This window comes from Dama dama, chromosome 3 (genome assembly GCF_033118175.1).
Source record: "Dama dama isolate Ldn47 chromosome 3, ASM3311817v1, whole genome shotgun sequence".
Lineage (NCBI taxonomy): Eukaryota > Metazoa > Chordata > Mammalia > Artiodactyla > Cervidae > Dama > Dama dama.
The window spans coordinates 65,675,121-65,696,090 of record NC_083683.1 but is presented as its reverse complement, the minus strand read 5'-3'; the positions used below and the strand labels follow the sequence as shown (position 1 = coordinate 65,696,090).

Here is a 20,970-nt window from a genome sequence, read left to right as displayed (position 1 = left end):
CATGAGCCAAGCAGCATAGCCAAAAAAAGGAAAGAAAGAAACGTTGCCAAAAATCACAGGCAAGGATGCTCAATATCACTGATTATTAGAGAAACGTAAATCAAAACCACATTGAGGTATCTCCTTATACCCATCAGAACGGCCATCATTGAAAAACCTACAAACAATAAATGCCAGAGAAGGGGTAGAGAAAAGGGGGCTCTCTTGCACTGTTGGTGGGAATACAAATTGATACAGCCACTATGGAGAACAGTATGGAGGCTCCTTAAAAAAACTAAAAATAGAACTACCATCTGGTCCAGCAATCCCGTCCCTGGACACTTACCCAGAGAATACCATAATTCCAGAAGGCATATGCAATCTAGTGTTCACTGCAGCACTATTTACAATAGCTAGGACATGGAAGCAACCCAAATGTCCATCAACAGAGGAATGGATAAAGAGGATGTGGTACGTACATACTGTACATATGACTATTAGCCATAGAAAAGTAGCAAAATAATGCCATCTGCAGCAATATGGATGGACCCAGAGATCAGCATACTGAGTTAAAATAAGTCAGACAGAGAAAGACAAATATCATATGATATTGCTTATATGCGGAGTCTGAGGTTGGGGGTGGGGGAGGTACAAATGAACTTATTTATGAAATGAAAATAGAGTGATGGATGTAGAAACAAACGTGTTTACCAGGGGTAGGGGTGGGAGAGGCATAAATTGGGAGGTTGGGACTGACATATATACACACTATATATGAAATAAACAACTAATAAGAACCTGCTATATAGCACAGGGAACTCTACTCAATACTCTGTAATGACCTATATGGGGATAGACTCTAAAAGAATAGTGGCTATATGTATTATACGTATAACTGATTCACTTTGCTGTACATCTGAAACTAACAAAACAGTATAAATCAACTATATGCCAATAAAAATTTAAAAATAAAATTACTCCCAAACAACAAAAAGAGAGAAATGTAGTCCCTTTTGCAATTTAGTTACTAAACCATCAGCTCATAAATGGTGAATCATAAATGATGAGAATTGCACGATTATTATCTATTTTATTCACATCATGAAACACCACTCGATTAACAACCCTCCAATCATGGAAACGCACAAACCTGTGAGGGTCATCTGGATCACAGTTAGGGAGAAACTGAGTGATTGCTTCTGCCACTTCTTCATTTGATAAAACATCCCAGAGTCCATCAGTGGCCAAGATCAGCACATCATCTGCTCCATGCTCGTATTTGGAGAGATCGTAGACTCTTACCTGAAAAGAAGAGGAACATCCTGCTTAAGAAGTTAGGAGCATATTATTCCCCTCAGCAGACTGGCTTCTGATTTCCCTTCCCTTTTCTTGCCCAGCCCCGTGGTTTTTAAGGGTGCACCATAAGGCACATGGCTATGCAACATGCTTTGTGGCCAGGGGTAGCCTCCTTTGGAGACTTGCCGTATAGACATATGGGGCGCCAAACACAATTGTGAGTGAGCCCAAGAAATTCACAGTTGCCAAGGAAGAAGTTAACTGAAAATGTAATGCCTGAGATGTGGCTGGAACAATGACACATAACAGACACAGCGGTAGCCAGCAGAGCAGCAGGAAGCTTGCTGCCTTCCTTTCTCCGCACATCCATCCCACAGACATTGACTAAGGGGCTGCTCTGCGCCGGATGCTCCAAGTATAAAGATAAACAGCAGAATTCCCTGCTCTGAACTCTTACTCTGTGAGGGAGATAAGGCCAGTCTAGGCTCCATAGAAGCTGCTCTGAATGTACTGGTTTAGGACGGAGGAGACACACTTTATTTCAGGTCCTCACTAGATACTTTTGGCTTGCCTTCTCTGAGACCCCTGGAGCTAGACTCGTCTCATGTAAGCATGGAGTTCTGATGCTGCACTCAGGTCTGAAGGGCCTCAATCTAGCCTAAATTACAAAGGACACATGTCAAGTGTATGTCTTAGCAAACTTGAAGTCTTTCCTCATCTCTAGTACCTGAAATGACTTGGCTATTTCAACATCCCCCTTGAGTCTTGGAAAAGAACAGAGTGACCTTAGCAAAACTAATGCTAATGAAAATCAAGCCTTCCTTCTGTTGAAGTGAAGTGAAGTGAAGTGAAGTTGCTCAGTTGTGTCCGACTGTTTGCGACCCCATGGACTGTAGCCTACCAGGATCCTCAGTCCATAGGATTTTCCAGGCAAGAATACTGGAGTGGGTTACCATTTCCTTCTCCAGGGGATCTTCCTGACCCAGGGATCGAACCCAGGTCTCCCGCGTTGTAGGTAGACGCTTCACCGTCTGAGCTACCAAGAAAGCCTAACTGGAGCTAATGTTCACCCTATGTGGGTGCACAGAAGGAGAGGTTGGGGATGTCATTGCTATGCCCTACTAATTTGACAGAATCAGCACTGTCTACACCCCCTCATGAACTGAGGACAAAGACAGGTCAATTTCATCAATCTTCCAAGTCCTTCAACCTCATTGCCTTATCCTGTTTTCTAAAAACAAGTCTATGTGACGGCTGCAGGCCAGGGGAGGGGCAGAGGATGGCGTGTAGGCAGCTGTCCCCGTGTCCCATCATAAGAGTCACCGTCCTGTCATCTCAGACCTCAAGACACTACAGTTCTGAGAGGCCTACAGAATGTTCCCATCCGCATCTGTAAAAGCCAAGTCTCCTGTATTTCAGGAAGGTTTGCCCAGGCCGGTGACACCCTGCTACAGGATGAACAGCCTACACCCAACAGCAGAAAACAACAAAATGCCCACAGCTGCCCCAAAGTTTTTGGAGAAATGAGCTCAAATGGAAAATAGCCTCTGTGGCTGGGAGACAAGACAGCAACAATTAGCTAATGGTACATACACCATGAACATCGCTCGGGAGCACAGGGTGCGGGAAAGAGCACTCATGGGAAGACTGGACTGGCTTTTAACATCTTCCTTTCAAAAGGCACGTTCACTTTGGGGTAAGTTTATATTCTGGAGAAGGCACTGTGCCTTCTGGGGCCAAATTAAAGACAACAGGAGCAGGGGTCTTAAATTTACAGCAAACTGGAAAGTCCCAAATGCCAGAATTTCAGCCTCAGGCCACTGAACCCATGTGGTTTGATTTTTCCTCTGTAGCAGCAAACAGACTCCCTCTGCTTTATCTTCTGTGGTTCCTGGGTGTCTTGGAACAGTGCTTCTGAAAAGTTAATGCGCACAGCAATCAGCCAGGATCCTAATGAAATGCAGATTCTAACTCAGCGCTGGGGCAGGGCCTCAGAACGTGCACTTCTAATTTGTTCCCGTGTGAGGCTGGTGCTGCTGGTCCCTGGACCACACTTTGAATGCTAAGGCCGCCAAGAAGTCCTACTGGTTGGTAGCAGGGAAACTGAGGGCTCCATGATATCTAGGAGTCTATCCCTTGGGGAAGGTTACAGCGAGGACAGCAAATGGCACTCCTGAGCTCCCACTTTCAGGCCCTGTATCATGTGTTGTTACCTCCAGTATGCAATCACTTGGCTTATGTGAGACTGCTAGCTTCTTATTGGGGTATATCTACAAGAAATTTCTGTGATGATTTGAGCTCCAGAGGATCAAAAACATTCCTTATAAAGGGAGGAAGGGAGATGTGGGTGTCATGTGCTTGTAGCATCTTATATTTGTAGTTAAATACGAGATGCCGCCTGCCTTCCAGCTTCTTTTAAAAGAGGTTTCATGGTGGGGGAGTGGAGGAGGGAGGGTAAATGTGGATATATATATAGCCAATTCATGTTGTCACACAGCAGAAACCAACACAGTATTGTAAAGTAATTATCCTCCAATTCAAAAAAAGAACTTGCCAATCATCATTTCTGCCTGAAACTTATGAGATACCTTCAGCATATCCTTTCTGAGAAAAATGATGAAAAATTAAGCTTAAATACATTTAAGAAGTCATGTAGTCATGTATGGATGTGACAGTTGGACCCTAAAGAAGGCTGAGTGCCTAAAAATTGATGCTTTCGAACTAGGGTGTTGGAGAAGACTCTTGAGAGGCCCTTGGACAGCAAGGAGATCAGACTAGTCAACCCTAAAGGAAACCAACCCTGAATATTCACTGGAAGGACTGATGCTGAAGCTGAAGCTCCAATACTGTGGCCACCCGATGCGAAGAGCCAACTCATTGGAGAAGATCCTGATGTTCGGAAAGATTGAGGGCAGGAGGAGAAGGGGGCGACAGAGGATGAGATGGATGGATGGCATCACCGAGTCAATGGACATGGTTTGAGCAAGCTCCAGGAGTTGGTGAAGGACTATGGGACGCCTAGCATGCTGCAGTCCATGGGGTCACAAATACTCAGACATGACTGAGCAACTGAACAACATTTAAGAAAAGAAAAGAGCAGTTTCTAGGGCTGAAGATAACATCCATTTCATTTCAGGACCTGCCCTGTCTGTAGGGTGCCAAAGTCTCTTCAGGCGCTTTCTGGGGCCCCCAAAGTGTGGAGATTCGAGTTGTTTTAAGCAGTTGTCGTCCTGTCCGCTACTCAAGTAGAAATCTGGCCAACAGAATGGGTGTGGGTTGATAAATAGAAACATGTTAGAAAATGTTCCTTTTCAGTTCCGTCAGGAAATTGAATCCTTCCCTAATTCCCCTATTCACATTTCCACACAACTCTCTAAGGCAGTTTCCTTACCCAACATGAAAATCCCTCTCAATACCATTCTCCAAGCAATTTTTATGTAAATAATAAAAAGCTAGCCTCAATCCTATTCCCTGAGGCACTCCTCAATTAACATCCTTTTAGGGTTTTTTTTTTTTTTTTTTTTTTTTTTTTACGGCTACCCTTTGTTTCCTGCCCTTTAGCCAATTTCCAAAGGAGTCTGCCAGCTTTCCACTTACAGCTCCTGTCTTATACACCAACCCGCGGTGCAGAACATTTTGTGAAAACCCCCTCAGCAAAGCTGGACTGCCTGCAAGGCATCCCACTGCATGCTCATCCTCCCCAGTAGCAAGGGTTTCAAAAGATTCCAGTGGGCTCTGGAGACCCGACCTTCCCTCCCTGGAGGCACTATGGGCCCTCCTCCATTGGACCACACTCGCCACGCCAGAGAGCCTTGTTCAACTCCTCAAATAGCTTCTTAATGTTCCAGGAAGCCCCACATCAAAAGTATGGGCTCGGAGGCTCCCTAGGACTCAGACACAAGGGAGACAGTCCGTGGGAGAGCAGAGGTGTGATCGGCAAAGGCGTCCGCGGGAAGGTCTGGAGAACGCGGGCAGAGCTCCGAGTGGCTCCTGCCTCATGCCCATCTGATAAGAAAGGGAGAGGGAGCCCGTGGGCACCCTGCAACTCCTGCCATTTCTCAGAGCAGCAGAGAGCTGAGTCCTGGCGGATCCCTCAGCCCTCCTGGATGCTCCGTGCCATGTCTACTGAGCACTTAGTATGTGCCAACCACTGTGAACAAAAGCAGCAGAAGTCCTCACAACTTCTCAACAAGGTGCGCTAGACACAAATAAGTTACAGAAGACGAATCAGGCAGGGTAAGGAGAGCGGCAGGACAGCCTTTCGGAAGACGTGGGTAAGGCCGGCATCTCTGGGAAGGCGCCAAGTGAACAGAGGTCTGAGATGTGACTTTCCACAGGACCCTTCCCATGGGGACGGGGGCTCCTCCTCTGGTTGAAGTGTGTGCGGACGGTATCAGACGGCTGGTGAAGAAGAGAGGCTGAGGGGGACACTGTCTCCCCCCGCTGCCAGAGCCAGCCTGACGAAGATCTGAGAGCAGCCTTCTTCCTTTCTTTCCCCTGACCCTCTGCAGACAATTCCTTTCAGGCTCACTAAGACAGTATTTACCTGGGTGTACCAGTCTAGGCTCACCTGTCTGTCTCTTCTACATGAGTAGTCATTCTCAAACCTTTATGTTTTATGAATCACTTGCAGAACTCATAAAATTAAGATTCAAGGGCCCACCTTTAAAGATTCTGATTGTGGAGATCTGAGCCCAGATATCAGGCTGGGTGCCTGGCAAGTCACTTCAGTCTTATTTGACTCTCTGCGACCCTATGGACTGTAGCCTGCCAGGCTCCTCTGTCCGTGGGATTTTTCAAGCAAGAATACTGAAGTGGGTGGCCATTTCCTTCTTCAGGGGATCTTCCCGACCCAAAGATGGAAGCTGCATCTCTTATGCTCCCTGTACTAACTAACCACTAGCGCCACCTGGGAAGCCCATCAGACTATGTAAAGAGGGGTAATTCCAAAGCAAAGGGTGGGGGACCCTCTCCTTGAAAACACAGTTTTCGGGCAATAAACTGCCCTGTGGCAAGGTCTGAGTCATCCTGTAAGTTTTTGCCCCCAGAACAGTGCCCAGATCCCAGCCCATGGAAGCATGCAGTAAGCCACCAAGGGAAGTGTTGCCCTTGCTGGACGTTTACACTTGTCCTACTTACAGTGAACAATCTGAGAGCTGGTCAGCTTCTCTGCCCTGAAAAAGTCAACTTCAAGAGGTCAGAGATTCCATTCTGCACTTCTGTGGACCTCACCATGTCTTTCATAGAGTAAATCCCACTAGATTTTCAGGACATACTTGCTCAGACAGAATAGTGTTAATCCCGCAGTCACGTCCGACTCTTTGTGATCCCATGGGCTGTTAGCCTGCCAGGCTCCTCTGTCCAAGGAGTTCTCCAGGCAAGAATACTGGAGTGGGTTGCCATTCCCTTCTCCAGGGGATCTTCCTGACCCAGGGATTGAACCTGGGTCTCCTGCATCGCAGGCAGATTCTTTACCACCTGAGCCACCAGGAGTTGTAAACATTTCTGTCTCGGCTGTACCAGGTCTTAATTGCAGCATGTGGGATCTAGTTCCCTGACCAGGGATCGAACCCAGGTCCCCGACATGGGGAGCTCGCAGCCTGAGCCACTGGATCACCAGGGAAGTGTTGGTGAGACAGAATAAGTGGGAAGAAAGGAGGAAGAGAAAGAATTCAGCATATAAGATCCATTCAGAAGACCCTCTAATCTCATGGTGACCCAACAATTTCAGCTTGTAAACTCCGATGCTCCCAGGCAGTCATCAAACTGTAACGTGCTGATATTCAAAAGACGTGGCAGACTCTCCTTTCTTCCCCCCATCCTCAGGGAAGCTGCTAACAGACCAAAAAAAGAAAAACCAGTCTGGGGGGAGCAGGAAGAAGTTGGAGGTGGAGGGCACCAGGGGCGTGGCTAATATGCCCCAGAATGAGCCCAGTGCTGCCGGCTCGCAGCCCTCCCCCTCAAGAGCAGCTAGAGATGCCCTTAGCTTTGCTGCAGCCCCTGCTTTGCAGGGGAGCTGGGGACAAACAACTTTAACATGGTGCCTTCCCATGCTCAGGCGGCCACCGTGTCAGCGCGTGTCTAGTATTTGTTCGCCTCTCTATTACTGACGACCTTTCAGTGGCCTGTCCAGAGAGCTCACACTACTGTAAGCTGATGCTGCTTCTTGAAGCCACTCTGAAAAAGAATTCATCAATTCTTCCATTTGCCAGATCTCGGCTACTCTGCTCAGATGTCCTCACCACTTTCACATCTTTATCAACTCAGCAAATTCTCCAAACCCTTTTTCCCTTTTAAGTACTCGAAGGAGGACGCGATGTCCCCACAGCTCATGCCCTGCTGTCTGCAGAAGCAGGAGCCCTCCCTGTCTGTGTGATGAGCAGCCCTCACGTCTGGTCTCTGCTTATAACCAGTCTTGGGCTTGAGACAGGTCATTTATCTCTTCAGCCCTCAGTTTTCTCATCCCTGATATCACTGTTTAAAAATTGAGAAAACCAAAAGACAAGAAAAATAAATATTATAACACCTGTTCTACCTTTCTCACAAAGCTATTGTCAAGATCAAAGGAGATTATGTGGAAGGGAACTACAAATTCTTTCTAATGCATGACATGTTTTGTTCTGCTTTGTTTTAATCTTTTGGCTGTGCTGCATGGCATGTGGGATCTTAGTTCCCTGACCAGGAATCAAACTTGTGCCTCCTTAATTGGCGGCATAGAGTCCTGACCACTGGACCACCAGGGAAGTCCCAGCATGTTTTTATTATTTATTTATTATTTGGGGGCTCTGAAAGTAAGCTAGTTAGTGGAAGGAGGAGAGTTAAGAGTGAGCTCAAGGAACCTGGGGTTCAATTCCCAAAGTCTCACTTAAAATGGCAGTGACTGGGACTATTAATCCTGTTTTGGCAGATAAGCCAGGTGGCTCCCAAGGTAAACGCTGCTACTAGGTGGTGGGAACTAAGAAGAATACAAATTCTCCTCCTCTCCACCCTCTGTGGCCAACGAACCCAGAAGCTCAACCTACAGAAGTCTGAACGTGGCATTTGTGCCAGAAGAAAATAAAACTCTAGCATATTTCATCACAGTTCAACAAACTGAGTAGATTCCTTCTATACTGACATTCTGGTAGGCTACCAAGACTGCACCCAAATTCTCTGTTGTGATTCCATCTATACTAGATGATGTCATGAAGAAATATACACTGAACTTGGGTTTGAGACCAACCTCTGCCCTTAGTGGTTAGGCAATACCACTTTGTTCATTCACATTTTAAAGTTTCTTGACAACCTGCCAGGAATACAAAATGAAGACGTGCTGATGAATCAGATGGGGAGTGTCAGGGAGGAGGAATTTGGGCATCACGTGCCTTACATGGAGAGGGAAATGCAGGGGCCAGCGCCTGGGGATGGTGTGCTGGGGCGGCTCTAGGTATTTCAGTTTGGCTGGAAGTAATGTATTTCCACTGGGGAGTGGTGAGGGACGAGGCTTCTCAAATCTTCAGTGTCTCCCTTTGTGAAATGGAAGGTTAGCACAAGGCAGCCACTGGGAATGCTAATGGCTCAAATATTCCCCAACTCTTCCATCATAGGATGAGTTAGACCTGAGTGGGAATGACCACATGACCTCAGAGTATCTGGCTGCAAATGAATGAAGGGACATTTAAGTATGACTAATATGCCACCTACTACCCCAGAAGAAGCTGGTTGCTTTGGCTGTGGGTATAATTTTCTATGTGAAATGCACTAGATATTCTTGAGGTTTGATTATTTTTTTTGGAGTCTACTGACAACCTTTGACTTTTGAGGGTGGCTCTCATCTAATAGGGGATTCTCAAGTGGCTCAGTGGTAAAGAATCTGCCTGCCAATGCAGGAGATGCGGGTTCATTCCCTGGGTCGGGAAGATCCCATGGAGAAGGAAATGGCAACCCATTCCAGTATTCTTGCCTGGGAAATCCTATGGACAGAGGAGCCTGGAGGGTTACAGTCCACAGGGTCGCAATAGAGTTGGACACAGCTGAGCGTGTACACACATACCATCTAAGAGCTAAAAAGCTTTCTAAACCAGCTAAAATATTAGGTAGGATAGACAGTCTGAAGTTGACCCAGTGCCTGGGTACAACTGTGATAGCTAGGGCTTTCATTTTCTCCACATGAGGCCAGAACTTTATAACTCAGGGAAGTAAGTGAGAAGGAGGAACTTCCTTTATATAGAGAGGGGGTGGGGGGGAGGGGCTCTCCTATCTTCTACTCCTTCGTCTGGAATTCCAACGGCTTGTTCACCACTGAATCAAAGGTTCACTGAATAGATCAGTGAACAAATGGACTTGAATCTAGCTTGTTAGTCATCTGAGGAATATATTTCTGCTCATTAAAATGCCCTGTTTGCCTGAGATATTTTGGCTTCTGCTGTTTTCCCAGCATAATTATTAACAGCATCCCCATTGACTCTCAAAACGGTCCTGGTTGAGAAAGTTACGTTACCTAGTCTCCTGGCACGTAAATAATTAAAGGACCACTGTTCTTTATTCTTGTAGCTGCGCGTTGTAACCATTGGGACTGAACCTAACCATGGTGAGTTACTACATCACAGGACTCACTTCACAATGGCAAGATCTCAGGGGTCTCAAGTGAGCAGGAGAACAGGTTACCGTGTCTCTTGCCTTAGGAGGAGAAGCCCAGTCTCCCCTGGTAAGCTATGGGGCACCTGCCATGTGACGAAGTCCCCCGCAAGCAGCCCGGGCCTAGGCAGACCTGTGGGTGGTCGGAGAGTGAGGTGTGTGACAGCCTAGCCCAGCAGCCTAGAACACAGGCGTAGAGAGAATGAATCATGCAATCCAGGCCTACAGCACGGAGGACCTTAGGTTACAAAACTGAAGTTCCTGAAACACTGACCAACAGTTATGACTGTTATTCCCAGAGTGGTCTCTGGATCACCTGCTTCAGAACTGTCTAAATATGTGACAATCCCTAGGACCTCCACCCTAGACCTTGTGATTCAGGTTTTCAGAAGTGGATTCCAGGATTTACATTCTTTAACAAACTCCTCAAACTATTCTTATATGCATTAATACGATGAAAGTGAAAGTGAAAGTTGCTCAGTCGTGTCTGACTCTTTGCAACCCTGTGGACTATATAGTCCATGGAATTCTCCAGGCCAGAATACTGGAGTGGGTAGCCTTTCCCTTCTCCAGGGGATCCTCCCAACCCAGGGATCGAACCCAGGTCTCCCGCATTGCAGGCGGATTCTTTACCAGCTGAGCCACAGGGGAAGCCTACATTAATACAATAAATTAATGTGAAAAAGATACTCTGTGTTTAACTGAAACATTCAAGTGAAATTATTATTGTTCAGGAGAGGATCAGAGGAACTCCAGTGAGAAGAAATGTTTGACAGAATGTACAGGTTGGCTCCTCTGTGTGACCACAAATTTCAAGAGTTGCCAAGCTAGATTATTTGGTGTGTGTCCAAGTAAATTTCAAATTCTGGTTTTATTCAAATGGCTTGTTAGCAAATCTCGAGACACTTCCCAATGGGAACCATCCATGTGGATGACACACAGGTGCATCACAAGTGATTTTTTTAACAACTAGACTGGAAATGCAAACGTTACAGATGCAAATAGACAGGCTAGGGCATAAAGTCTCTCCTGTATGTAAAGTCAGATGGTACTGGAATTGAAGAAAGCAGTTCTGTACACTCTTGACATGTGACTATTTTCCCCCCAGACATTTTCAGAATGCTGATAGTGATGGGAGGAGGGTATGAGACTCCCCAAGGGGGCATCAACCCGACTGAGAAGGCAGATGTATGAGACGCTGTAGACGTGGGACTAGAGAGGAGGTTCCAGAAATTGCTCACAAAGCTGAACTCACAGAACAGAGAGTAGAGTGGTGCTTGCCAGGGGGAGGGGGGTGGGAGAGAAATGGAGAGAGAATGGTCAAAGGGCACAGGCCTGCAGTTGTAAGATGAATACGTCCTGGTGATCCAAAGTACAGCATGGTGATTATAGTTAGATATCTGTATATAGTGTATTTGATATACTGTTGGTTGGCCAAAAAGTTTGTTTGGGTTTTTCTATAAGATGGTATGGAAAAACATGAACAAGCTTTTTGACCAGCCCGATATATATATAATACATATTGCTGCTGTTTAGTCGCTAAGCCGTGTCTGACTCTTTTGCGACCCCATGGACTGGAGCCCGCCAGGCTCCTTCGTCCGAGGGATTTCCCAGGCAAGAATACTGGAGTGGGTTGCCATTTCCTTCTGCAGGGATTGAACCCACAGCTCTTGTGTCTCCTGCACTGGCAGGCAGATTCTTTACTACCGCACCACCTGGGAAGCCCCACATACACACATATAAATATATATATTATATATAATGTGTGTGTGTACAAAATATGTGTGTAATACTGTATTATATACTTAAAAGTTGCTAAAAGAGTAAGCCTTAAATGTTCTCAGTACAGAAAGGGACTGGTAATCATGCGATGTGATAGAAGTGTTAGCTAATACCACTGTGATGATCATTTCGTGATACGGTTGATCCTCAAACAACTAGGGGGTTAGGGGCATGTAGCCTCTGCACAGCTGAAAACTGCATAATACAGCTTAAGCAGTCAGCTCTCACGGTGGTTCCTCCATACCTGTGGTTCAGTCAAACTCGGACTGTGGAAGAAGTGTGGTATTTACTGCAGGGAAAAATCTGTACAAGTGGACCTGTGCATTTCAATCTCATGGTGTTCAAGGGCCAACTGTATATAACACATCAAAACACTGTACATCTTAAAATTATACAACGTCATGCGTCAGTTCTATCTCAGGAAGACTGGAGGGGAAAAGGTGCCAAATACAACTGCTCTAAACTACCAAAGTATCCTTAGATAGAACTCAGCATTTTCCTTTTGTACAGGGGGGATCCACTGTTATGAAGGTCTGCAGTTTATACAACTTGGGGAGTTTTTCCAGCTTTATTGAGAAATAATTGACATATGTCACTGTATAAATTTAAGGCAGATGGCATGATGGTTTGATTTATGTATTGTAAAATGATTACCAGAATAGGTTCAACTAATACCCATCTTCTCATAGAGATGCAATAAAAAGGAAAGAAAAAAAGAATAAAGAGGAAAACTTTTTTCTCCTTGTGATAAGAACTCTCAGGATTTACTCTTAACTACTTTCCTATATATTGTAGAGCAGTGTTAACTATAGTCATCATGTTGTACATTACATCCCTGGTATTTACTTGTCTTATAACTGGAAGCTTGTACCTTTTGATCACCTTCTTCTAATTCCCCTTTACCTCCATTGCTGGTAGCTACAAGTCTGATCTCTTTTTCTATGAGTTTTGTTGTTGTTCAGTCACTAAGTCATGTCTCTTAGTGAACACATGGGCTGCAGTACACCAGGCTTCCCTGTCCTTTACCATTTCCTGGAGTTTGCTCAGACTCATGTCCTTTGAGTCGGTGATGCCATCCAATCATCCCATCTATGAGTTAGATTTTTTTTTGTTGTTTTTTTTTAGATTCCCCATGTAAGTGAGATAATATAGTATATTTTTCTTTCTGGGAAGCTCTCTTTAAGAAAAAGAATACAGAACTTCCCTGGTGGTCCAGTGATTAAGAATCCACCTGGCAATGCATGGGACATGGGTTTGATCCCTGGTCTGGGAAGGTCCCACATACCACAGAGCAATTAAGCCTGCACACCTCAACCGCTAGGCCCAGGTGCCTAGAGCCCGTGCTCTGCAAGAAGAGAAACCACAGCAACGAGAAGCCTGCACGCTGCAACTAGAGTAGCCTCCACCTGCTGCGACGAGAGAAAGCCTGCACGCAGCAGCGAAGATCCAGCACATCCAAAAATAAATTCAGTGAATACATGAATTTTAAAAAGAATACAGGAATAAGTATGAATACAAACTTAGATGCTAATGTGACTGCTTATTAGGAATGAGAAAAGAAATTGCAGCAAATTACTGAAATCATGAAAAATGAGGTCCTTTTCTTTTGAGGAATGATTATAAGGAAATGATTTCTGATTGTAACCTTGCCTCTCCTCACCACAAAGAACTGTCTACCTCTCCTGGTAACAACAAGGACTCAAAGAGGGCTGGTCTGGGTGAACAGCACTGATACTTAACACTGAATTAATTAGCATCTTTGTAAATCTGCCTCTATACTGCAAACTAGATTTCCTTTCTTAATTAATTAGCTAATGCATCAACATTTATTAGTTTGCACTGGAAAGACAGATGATGATTAATCTTCAAGATTTCACAGCAGGTATATTCAAAATGTATAGCCAACTAGGACCTATCGTAGAGCACATGGGACTCTGCTCGGCGTTATGTGCCAGCCTGGGTTGGAGGGGGTTTTGATGGAGAATGGATTCTGGTATGTGTGTGGCTGAGTCACTTTGCTATTCACCTGAAACGACCACAGTACTGTTAATTGGCTATACCCCAATACAAAATAAAAAGTTTAAAGTTCGAGAAAAAAAATAAGATTTCACGGTGGGGAGGACACTTCTATAGGAGGGCGATGGTAGAAAGTCTCCAAAAGCAGATTCTGGTTTGCACCTTGTTTTATGTCCCTGGATATGTTCCAGTGTCTCCTGGTTTATAGTCTATGTGAACTTGAGTAGAATTTGTATCCGACTGTTGTGTGAAAATTGTGCATGCTAAGTTGCTTCAGTCATGTCCAAGTCTGTGAAAATTGTACAAACCTTAATTATGTTGAGTTGGTTCACGGTGCTTTTCAGGTCTACTATATCTTTCTACCTTTCTGTTTATTCGTTCTATTCATTTTTGAGAGTTTGACTTTGAAACTCCAACTTAAAACCTTAACTTATCTACTTAAAAATAATTTTTATAATATAGAGTAATTTTTTGTAATATACAGTACAACTGTATGTAACTTTGTATTTCCCAAGTCTCATCACACTTTCACAACTTATACAATAAAAAAAAGAAGGAAAGAAAAACGAGTGGATTCTGGTTCTCCTCGCCTCAAATATGGACCTACCACAATGGTTTTCTTCATCATGAGGATGGGGCGGAGCTGATGTTCTGGGACTTCGGAGGCTGGGTCTTAAAACAGTTGTAGCTTCTGCCTGCGTCTCTTGAATTCACTCTTGGGAGGCTTCTGAGAGTCCAGCTGCAGTAAGGCCATGAGAAGCTGGAGCCACATGGAGACGCTGTGTGTAGCTGCCGGGCTGAGCTCTCAGCTGATGGCTCCCTGTGACAGCCATTTGGACCTTCAGCCCCTCTCGTCTTCAGATGACGGTAACCCCCACTGACATCCCGCTGTGTGTATGTAGAGACTCCAAGGGAGAAGCTCCTAGCTGAGCCCACGCGACCCACAGAAGTGTGCAAGATAATAACAAATTCTTCCATTAAGCTTCTAAGTCAACAGAGGCACAAAGGAGTGTGATGTCACACTTCCATCCCCTCCTCCCTACAGGACTGGTGAGCGTGAACACGGGGCAGTGAGCCCTCTGGAGTCGGCTCCTTGGACCAACTCATCCGAAAGCAGCATCCGCTCCCCTTCTCCTGTCCGCCGGCAGGTAAACACCAGGGAGGCGGCCCGCTGTGGGCTGGAGAGAGGAGAGCCCACAGCAGCCCAGGAGGCGAGATTAATGTGAGGGCCGGAGGTGAGGAACAGAAAGTCCGTTTTGGTCTGAGATCCAAAGCATGGTTTCTAGCCTAACTTTATCCTCACTAAAAAGTTTTCTTCCCAGACTCCTGTGTCTGTTTTTTAAATGGGTTCAGAAAACTCAGGGGGAAAAAAGATAAAATTGTTTTTCTTCCTCAGACCTCAACAAGCAACCTTCTTCCCTTCTCAAGAACTAGAAAGCAAAGTTTACTTTTAAGTCTTTAAAAATTTCACCCTGCCTCATACTCCAAATCAAGGGTGCCTTCCATTCTCTCTTTCTCTGTCTATTTGGCTGTGTCGGGTCTGAGTTGCTGCACGAGGATTCTCTCGTTGTGGTGTCCGGGCCCAGGAGTTGCTCTGAGGCGTGTGGGGAATCTTAGTTCCCTGACCAGGGATCACATCTGCGTCCCCTGCAATACAAGGTGGATCCCTAACCGCTGGGCCACCAGAGAAGTCCCTGCCTCAGTTCTTATTACTAATACACTGCTTTGTGAAACACTTTTCTGATGTGCTTCCATGTGGTTTTCCTGGTCCCTGCCCTGACTCAGATCCTCGCTGCCACGTGGGGTCACTTGTGCGGTGGTCTCCCCATCTGTATCTCCCCACCCCTGCACCGCCATCCACAGGCTGCTACAAGCTAAGGCTTCCACTGCCTCACCCACCGACCACGCTGCTCCCCGTGCTCAAAACCTGCTCTGCCACCTGGGTCCAGCTCAAGGCCCTCCAGGATAATGAGCCTGATTATAGCTACTGGCCCTTCAAGCTAATCTTCCAAACTCACTGATTCTGTAAGGCAAATTTATTTCACACCGACTTATTCCTGCTGCCTTATTTTTCTTGTTCTACTTATCAACGCTGAATATTCACTGGAAGGAGAGATGCTGAACCTGAATCTCCCATACTTTGGCCACCTGATGTGAAGAGCTGACTCACTGGAAAAGACCCTGATGCTGGGAAAGATTGAGGGCAGGAGGAGAAGGGGTTGACAGAGGATGAGATGGTTGGATGGCACCATCGACAATGGGCATGAGCCAACCAAACATGAGTTTGAGATGGTGAAGGACAGGGAAGCCTGGCGTGCCACAGTCCATGGGGTCACAAAGAGTCAGACATGACTGAGCAACTCAACAACTACTACTTATCTTGTCCTTCTTCAGATTAGATGGTTCTCTCTCCCTTCCCTGAATTCCCGTAGTCTCTTAGGAGTCAGGACTCACAGGGTTTGGTTGATTATTCTTTGGCTAGTCTTACCTTAGAAGTGGCCCAAAATTCCGATTCCATGAGGACACATTCCGCAGTGTGCTACTTGATAAACACTACTGGGCTCATGAGCTCTATATAAACAACTAGTGAGATTTTGTGGTCTTGATGGAATAGGAACTACAAGCTAATATTTATTATGCCAGATTCTGTTTTAAGTACTTTTTATATGTCATTTAGTTTGTTCCTTGGGTTCCTGGGCATAACAATTCTATTGTCCTCTTTTTACTGAGGAGGAAACTGAGATTTAAGTGAAGTAACTTTCTCAAGGTCACCCAGCTAGCAAATAAAGAGGCAGAGCTTGAGGCCAAGACTTGATACCAGTCTGAGTTTCTAACCTCAATATCACACTGCCTCCTAAGAGATTTTTCAGGGCTCTAAGGGATCGCTGTGGACAGAGCCTGCAGCCATGAAGTTAAAAGATGCTCCTTTGAAGAAAAGCTATGACAAACCCAAGCAGCATATTTAAAAGCAGAGATGTCACTTTACTGAGAAAGGTTCATATAGCCAAAGCTGTGGTTTTTCCAGGAGTCATGTATGGATATGAGCGTTTGACCATAAAGAAATCTGAATGCTGAAGAACTGATGCTTTTGAACTGTGTAACTCGAGAAGACTCTTCAGAGTCCCTTGGACTGCAAGAAGATCAAACCAGTCAATCCTAAAGGAAATCAACCCTGAATATTCATTAGAAGGACTGATGATGAAGTTGAAGCTCTAATGCTTTGGCCACCTGATGCGAAGAACCGACTCACTGGAAAAGACCCTGATGCTGGGAAAGACTGAGGGCAGGAGGAGAAGGGGGCGACAGAAGCTGAGACGGTTGGATGGCATCACTGACTCAATGGACATGAGTTTGAGCAAAGTCATGTGAAGGACATAGTGAAGGAGATCGTGAAGGACAGCCTGGTGTACTCCAGTCCACAGGGTTGCAGAGTAGACATGACTTAGCAACTGAATAACAAAGGCCATCTTCCCACATCATTATGCACCAATATTGTTTTTTATGAATTGGCCAGACTGCAGAAAAGTACACCGTACAATAAAACGTGCTCGTTCCCAAAATGGGATTTTGGCCTGGGGCATGAAAAGCTACTGAGAATCAGAGACCGTAAATGTTCAGATGTCAATGTGAGACTTTAAATATTGTTCAGGTTTTCATGGGCGACAACAGGGGCAGTCTCCAACAGAATAGTCAATTCTTTTCTTCAGATGAAAGTGAACACTGGGAATCCCCCATAAATGCAAAGCCTTCCAGAAGCCGGTGGGTAATGAAGACTAAACCATGTACCAGACCGTATGCCAGGCAATTCTGCAGATGTTCTCATTTGCTTTTCTAAGCATCTCGTGAGTTTAGGCAACTCCACCCCACCTGCAGGCTGAAAGAACCTGTAGAGGTCACAGGTAACGCCAGTGCGAAGGTTGGAATTTAGATACTGGAGCCGAAGGTCTTTCTTCTTTTAGAGAAGTCTGTTTCAGATGAAAGAAAAAAATAAAATCTGGGACTTCTGGTGGTCCAGTGCCTAGGACTCCAAGCTCCTGCATTAGGAGGCCTGGGTTTGATCCCTGGTCAGGGAACTAGATCCCACATGCCACCACAACTAAGAATTTTCAGGCTGCAAATAAAAGATCCTGTGTGCTGCAACTAGGACCCGGCACAGCCAAATACAGATAAATATTTTTTAAAAAGAAAGAAAAGAAAAAAAAATCTAGAGGAAGACAACCAAGAATGAGCTAAATGAGTGATCCTGAGTCACAGAAAACAGCTGACAGGAATCCTGAACACCAAGGGGAGGAAAAGTGAAGCCGAGAGAAAATCAGGCTCCTTGTGGTTCAGTCTGGCGGGGACTGGAGTGGGGGGCCCCTGCTGAGTTGATACAGTTGGCTTTTCAAACCAGTCCCCAGACAGAAAAAGATCCCGTTCTTCCAAGAGCTGAAAAGGGGCCTAAAGTCAACAGCGCAGTCTTGGAATGGAGGCCAGAAGGCGAGAAAGACATTAAGAGGAATCCTAGCTGTCGGGAGGGCCTGCCACAGGCCAGAAAGGGGGCGTGGTGTGGAGGACATCTGGAGGTTTAGGCTGCAGGCCCAGGACATGCTGCCTGAGGACCAGGTCACGAGGTTTGTGCTGGACAGGGTGGAGAATTGCTGGAAAGAAGGTGCTGAATGCCTCTGAATTCACCAACCCTTTCCTTCTCCACTTGAATTCTTTAGGGTGATATACAAAAGCCGAACAGTGATGAGCTTCATCAGGCAAGAGGATGGAGACCTGGTGGGGGGGCGTTTCCTTTCTGAGAGGAGAGGCTCGTTACATGGAGAAAAAATGCTGTGGACCAGGGGAGGGTCAAAACACTTCCCTTTTTCGCCGAACAGGCCTCCGCTTGGTTGGTGGGGGCCTCTCATGGAGTTCAGTTCTTCTTGGCCAGATATCCCTACCTTAGACCTTGGGAGACATGAGGGAGGCTCCGCAAACCTGGCGGCTGCTCGTTGGGTTTGGCAAACGCGAGATTTTTCCAGCGCCTGTGTTCAGCAAAACTGAGAATGTGTTTGGCTAGAAACCCTTCTCTAATTTTTAAACCCCTGTGCATTTTTTTTAACGTAAATTTGATCCACATGGTTTCGATTTATTTTTATTTAACTCATCAAATCGAATTAGGAGCTACAATGATGAATGGGAACAATGCTGATTTCCAAGAAGATTTTTGAGCCTTTTTTCTTAGAACAAAATCACATTCCAAACACCACCCACCCCCCACCCCCCCACCATTCCCCTCCCTGCAACTGTTAAAACTACCAGACTGAGCTGAGTTTGAAATTTAGAACCCAAATGTGAAATAAAGATCCATGCTTGGCAAAGATGAAGCATAGCAGAGGAATGTTCTTAGGAAGTCACGGTTAGAAAGCCAGCATAGACTTGGGGTGGGGGTAGAGACTGAAGACAGAAGGGAGTGGGTTCTTCTCCATTAGATAGTTTAAGTAGATCTACCTGGCTTTGGGGGCTCCTAACAGCAGCCCCTGAGCTGTTTCTCTAGGGTCTGACTTTATCACTACTACCCAGGGAAAAGGAGCTTCTGCTCCAAGATTGGGGCCGGGGGTCCCTGGTACCCATCTCTCTTTCTTCTACACTTCTCATAGGAGTGGATTCAAGCTGCTCTCCCCACCTCCTCTCCAATCTTCCTCCCTGTTTCCTGGCTCTGACTAAGGCCTCTTCATCTGGAAACATTTAAAATGTACAACAACTTTAATCTCGTGCAAAGGAGTCTTGAGATCTGCACTACATACCCATTAAGCTAAATTATAGGAGCACAATCTCATTTTGCACAATTCTGTCTGGCCTTGGTTGGCACACACGAAAAGCCATTCCTGTCTTTCCCAATTACTTTTTCTACCACACCATCATTTTCTACAACATCAGTCTGAAGCCAGCCATATTTCTCTGAGAATCTCTGGCCACTAACACCCCAAGACAGAGGTACTCTCTTCAGAGTCCCTTGAAACAGTCCTCAGGGGGGCCCTTGGACACGGCAAAAAAATCTCCTTAAATTCAGCTTCTCTCCCCTACAGAGCCTGAGCAAATCAGACAAACTTGAGTATGAGGATCATCTTGTTAGTTAATAACTGTACAGCCAAGGGGAGTCAATTTTCTTCCCCGAATCTCAATTTCCTGATCTGTAAAATGGGTATACTAACCATATATACCTCACAGAATTGTCGTGAGGATTTTTTTAAAAAGTATGTTGTTTGGCCCAGACTCAGTAATCAATAAATGTTACTTGTTATTGTTATCATAAAGGTGCTACACTTTATTCAATTCTACCACTTTCCTAAGAGCACTTACATTTTCCTAGAGGTTGCTGGTTCCCTTTTAAATCCTCCCCCATCCCTCATCAATGCTAAAACAACCACACCACTTCCCTGAGAATCAGCATCACTCCAGACAGGTAACATGAAGTTTCTGATCAACCGATGGATTTTTCATTAATCCTCGGGGAATCTCCCAGGGTGGCCCTCCTTGGGATCCAGAGTAGCACAGCAACTGGAAGATCTACAACCTAACTGCATGGAGAGATCATTTTTCTGAAAACCAAACTTCTCACTTTATATAGAAAGTATATGTGTGTTTACGTGTGTACTGGCGTGGGGAGGGTGAGGAGGTTTGCATTCTCCTTTAAGGAACAAAATGGTTAATTAGCGCTTCCTTAGAACACTCCCCCATCCCCTACCAAACACAGTCACACGTCATCGATTTTTTTTTTTTTTTTTTGGTGGTGATGGTGGGGGGAATAGAAAGGTGACAGTACCATTTAATATGCCTGATAAAGGCCTCTCTCTCAAGGGGGAGAATAAGGATGCCCGTGAGTCTAGTATTGGGCTTCCCAGTTGGCACTACTGCTAAAGAACCTGCCTGCCACTGCAGGAGACGTAAGAGATGTGGGTTTGCAAAGCAATCTATAGATTCAATGCAATCCCTATCAAGCTACCAATGGTATTCTTTACAGAACTAGAACAAATAATTTCACAATTTGTATGGAAATACAAAAAACCTCGAATAGCCAAAGCAATCTTGAGAAAGAAGAATGGAACTGGAGGAATCAACCTGCCTGACTTCAGACTCTACTACAAAGCCACAGTCATCAAGACAGTGTGGTACTGGCACAAAGACAGAAATATAGACCAATGGAACAGAATAGAAAGCCCAGAGATAAATCCACGAACCTATGGACACCTTATCTTCAACAAAGGAGGCAAGGATATACAATGGAAAAAAGACAACCTGTTTAACAAACGG

The 20,970-nt window shown here is 45.4% G+C and overlaps 1 protein-coding gene across 1 annotated transcript in view; it reads right to left on the bottom strand.

The window, feature by feature from the left end:
- The window catches only part of PPM1H (protein phosphatase, Mg2+/Mn2+ dependent 1H), a 293,567-nt gene that overhangs the window by 22,943 nt on the left and 249,654 nt on the right, over positions 1–20,970 (bottom strand). Inside the window, exon 9 of the mRNA XM_061130918.1 lies at positions 1,130–1,281. Coding sequence (XP_060986901.1) covers positions 1,130–1,281 — 152 coding nt within the window. The remainder of the gene's footprint in view (positions 1–1,129; positions 1,282–20,970) is intronic.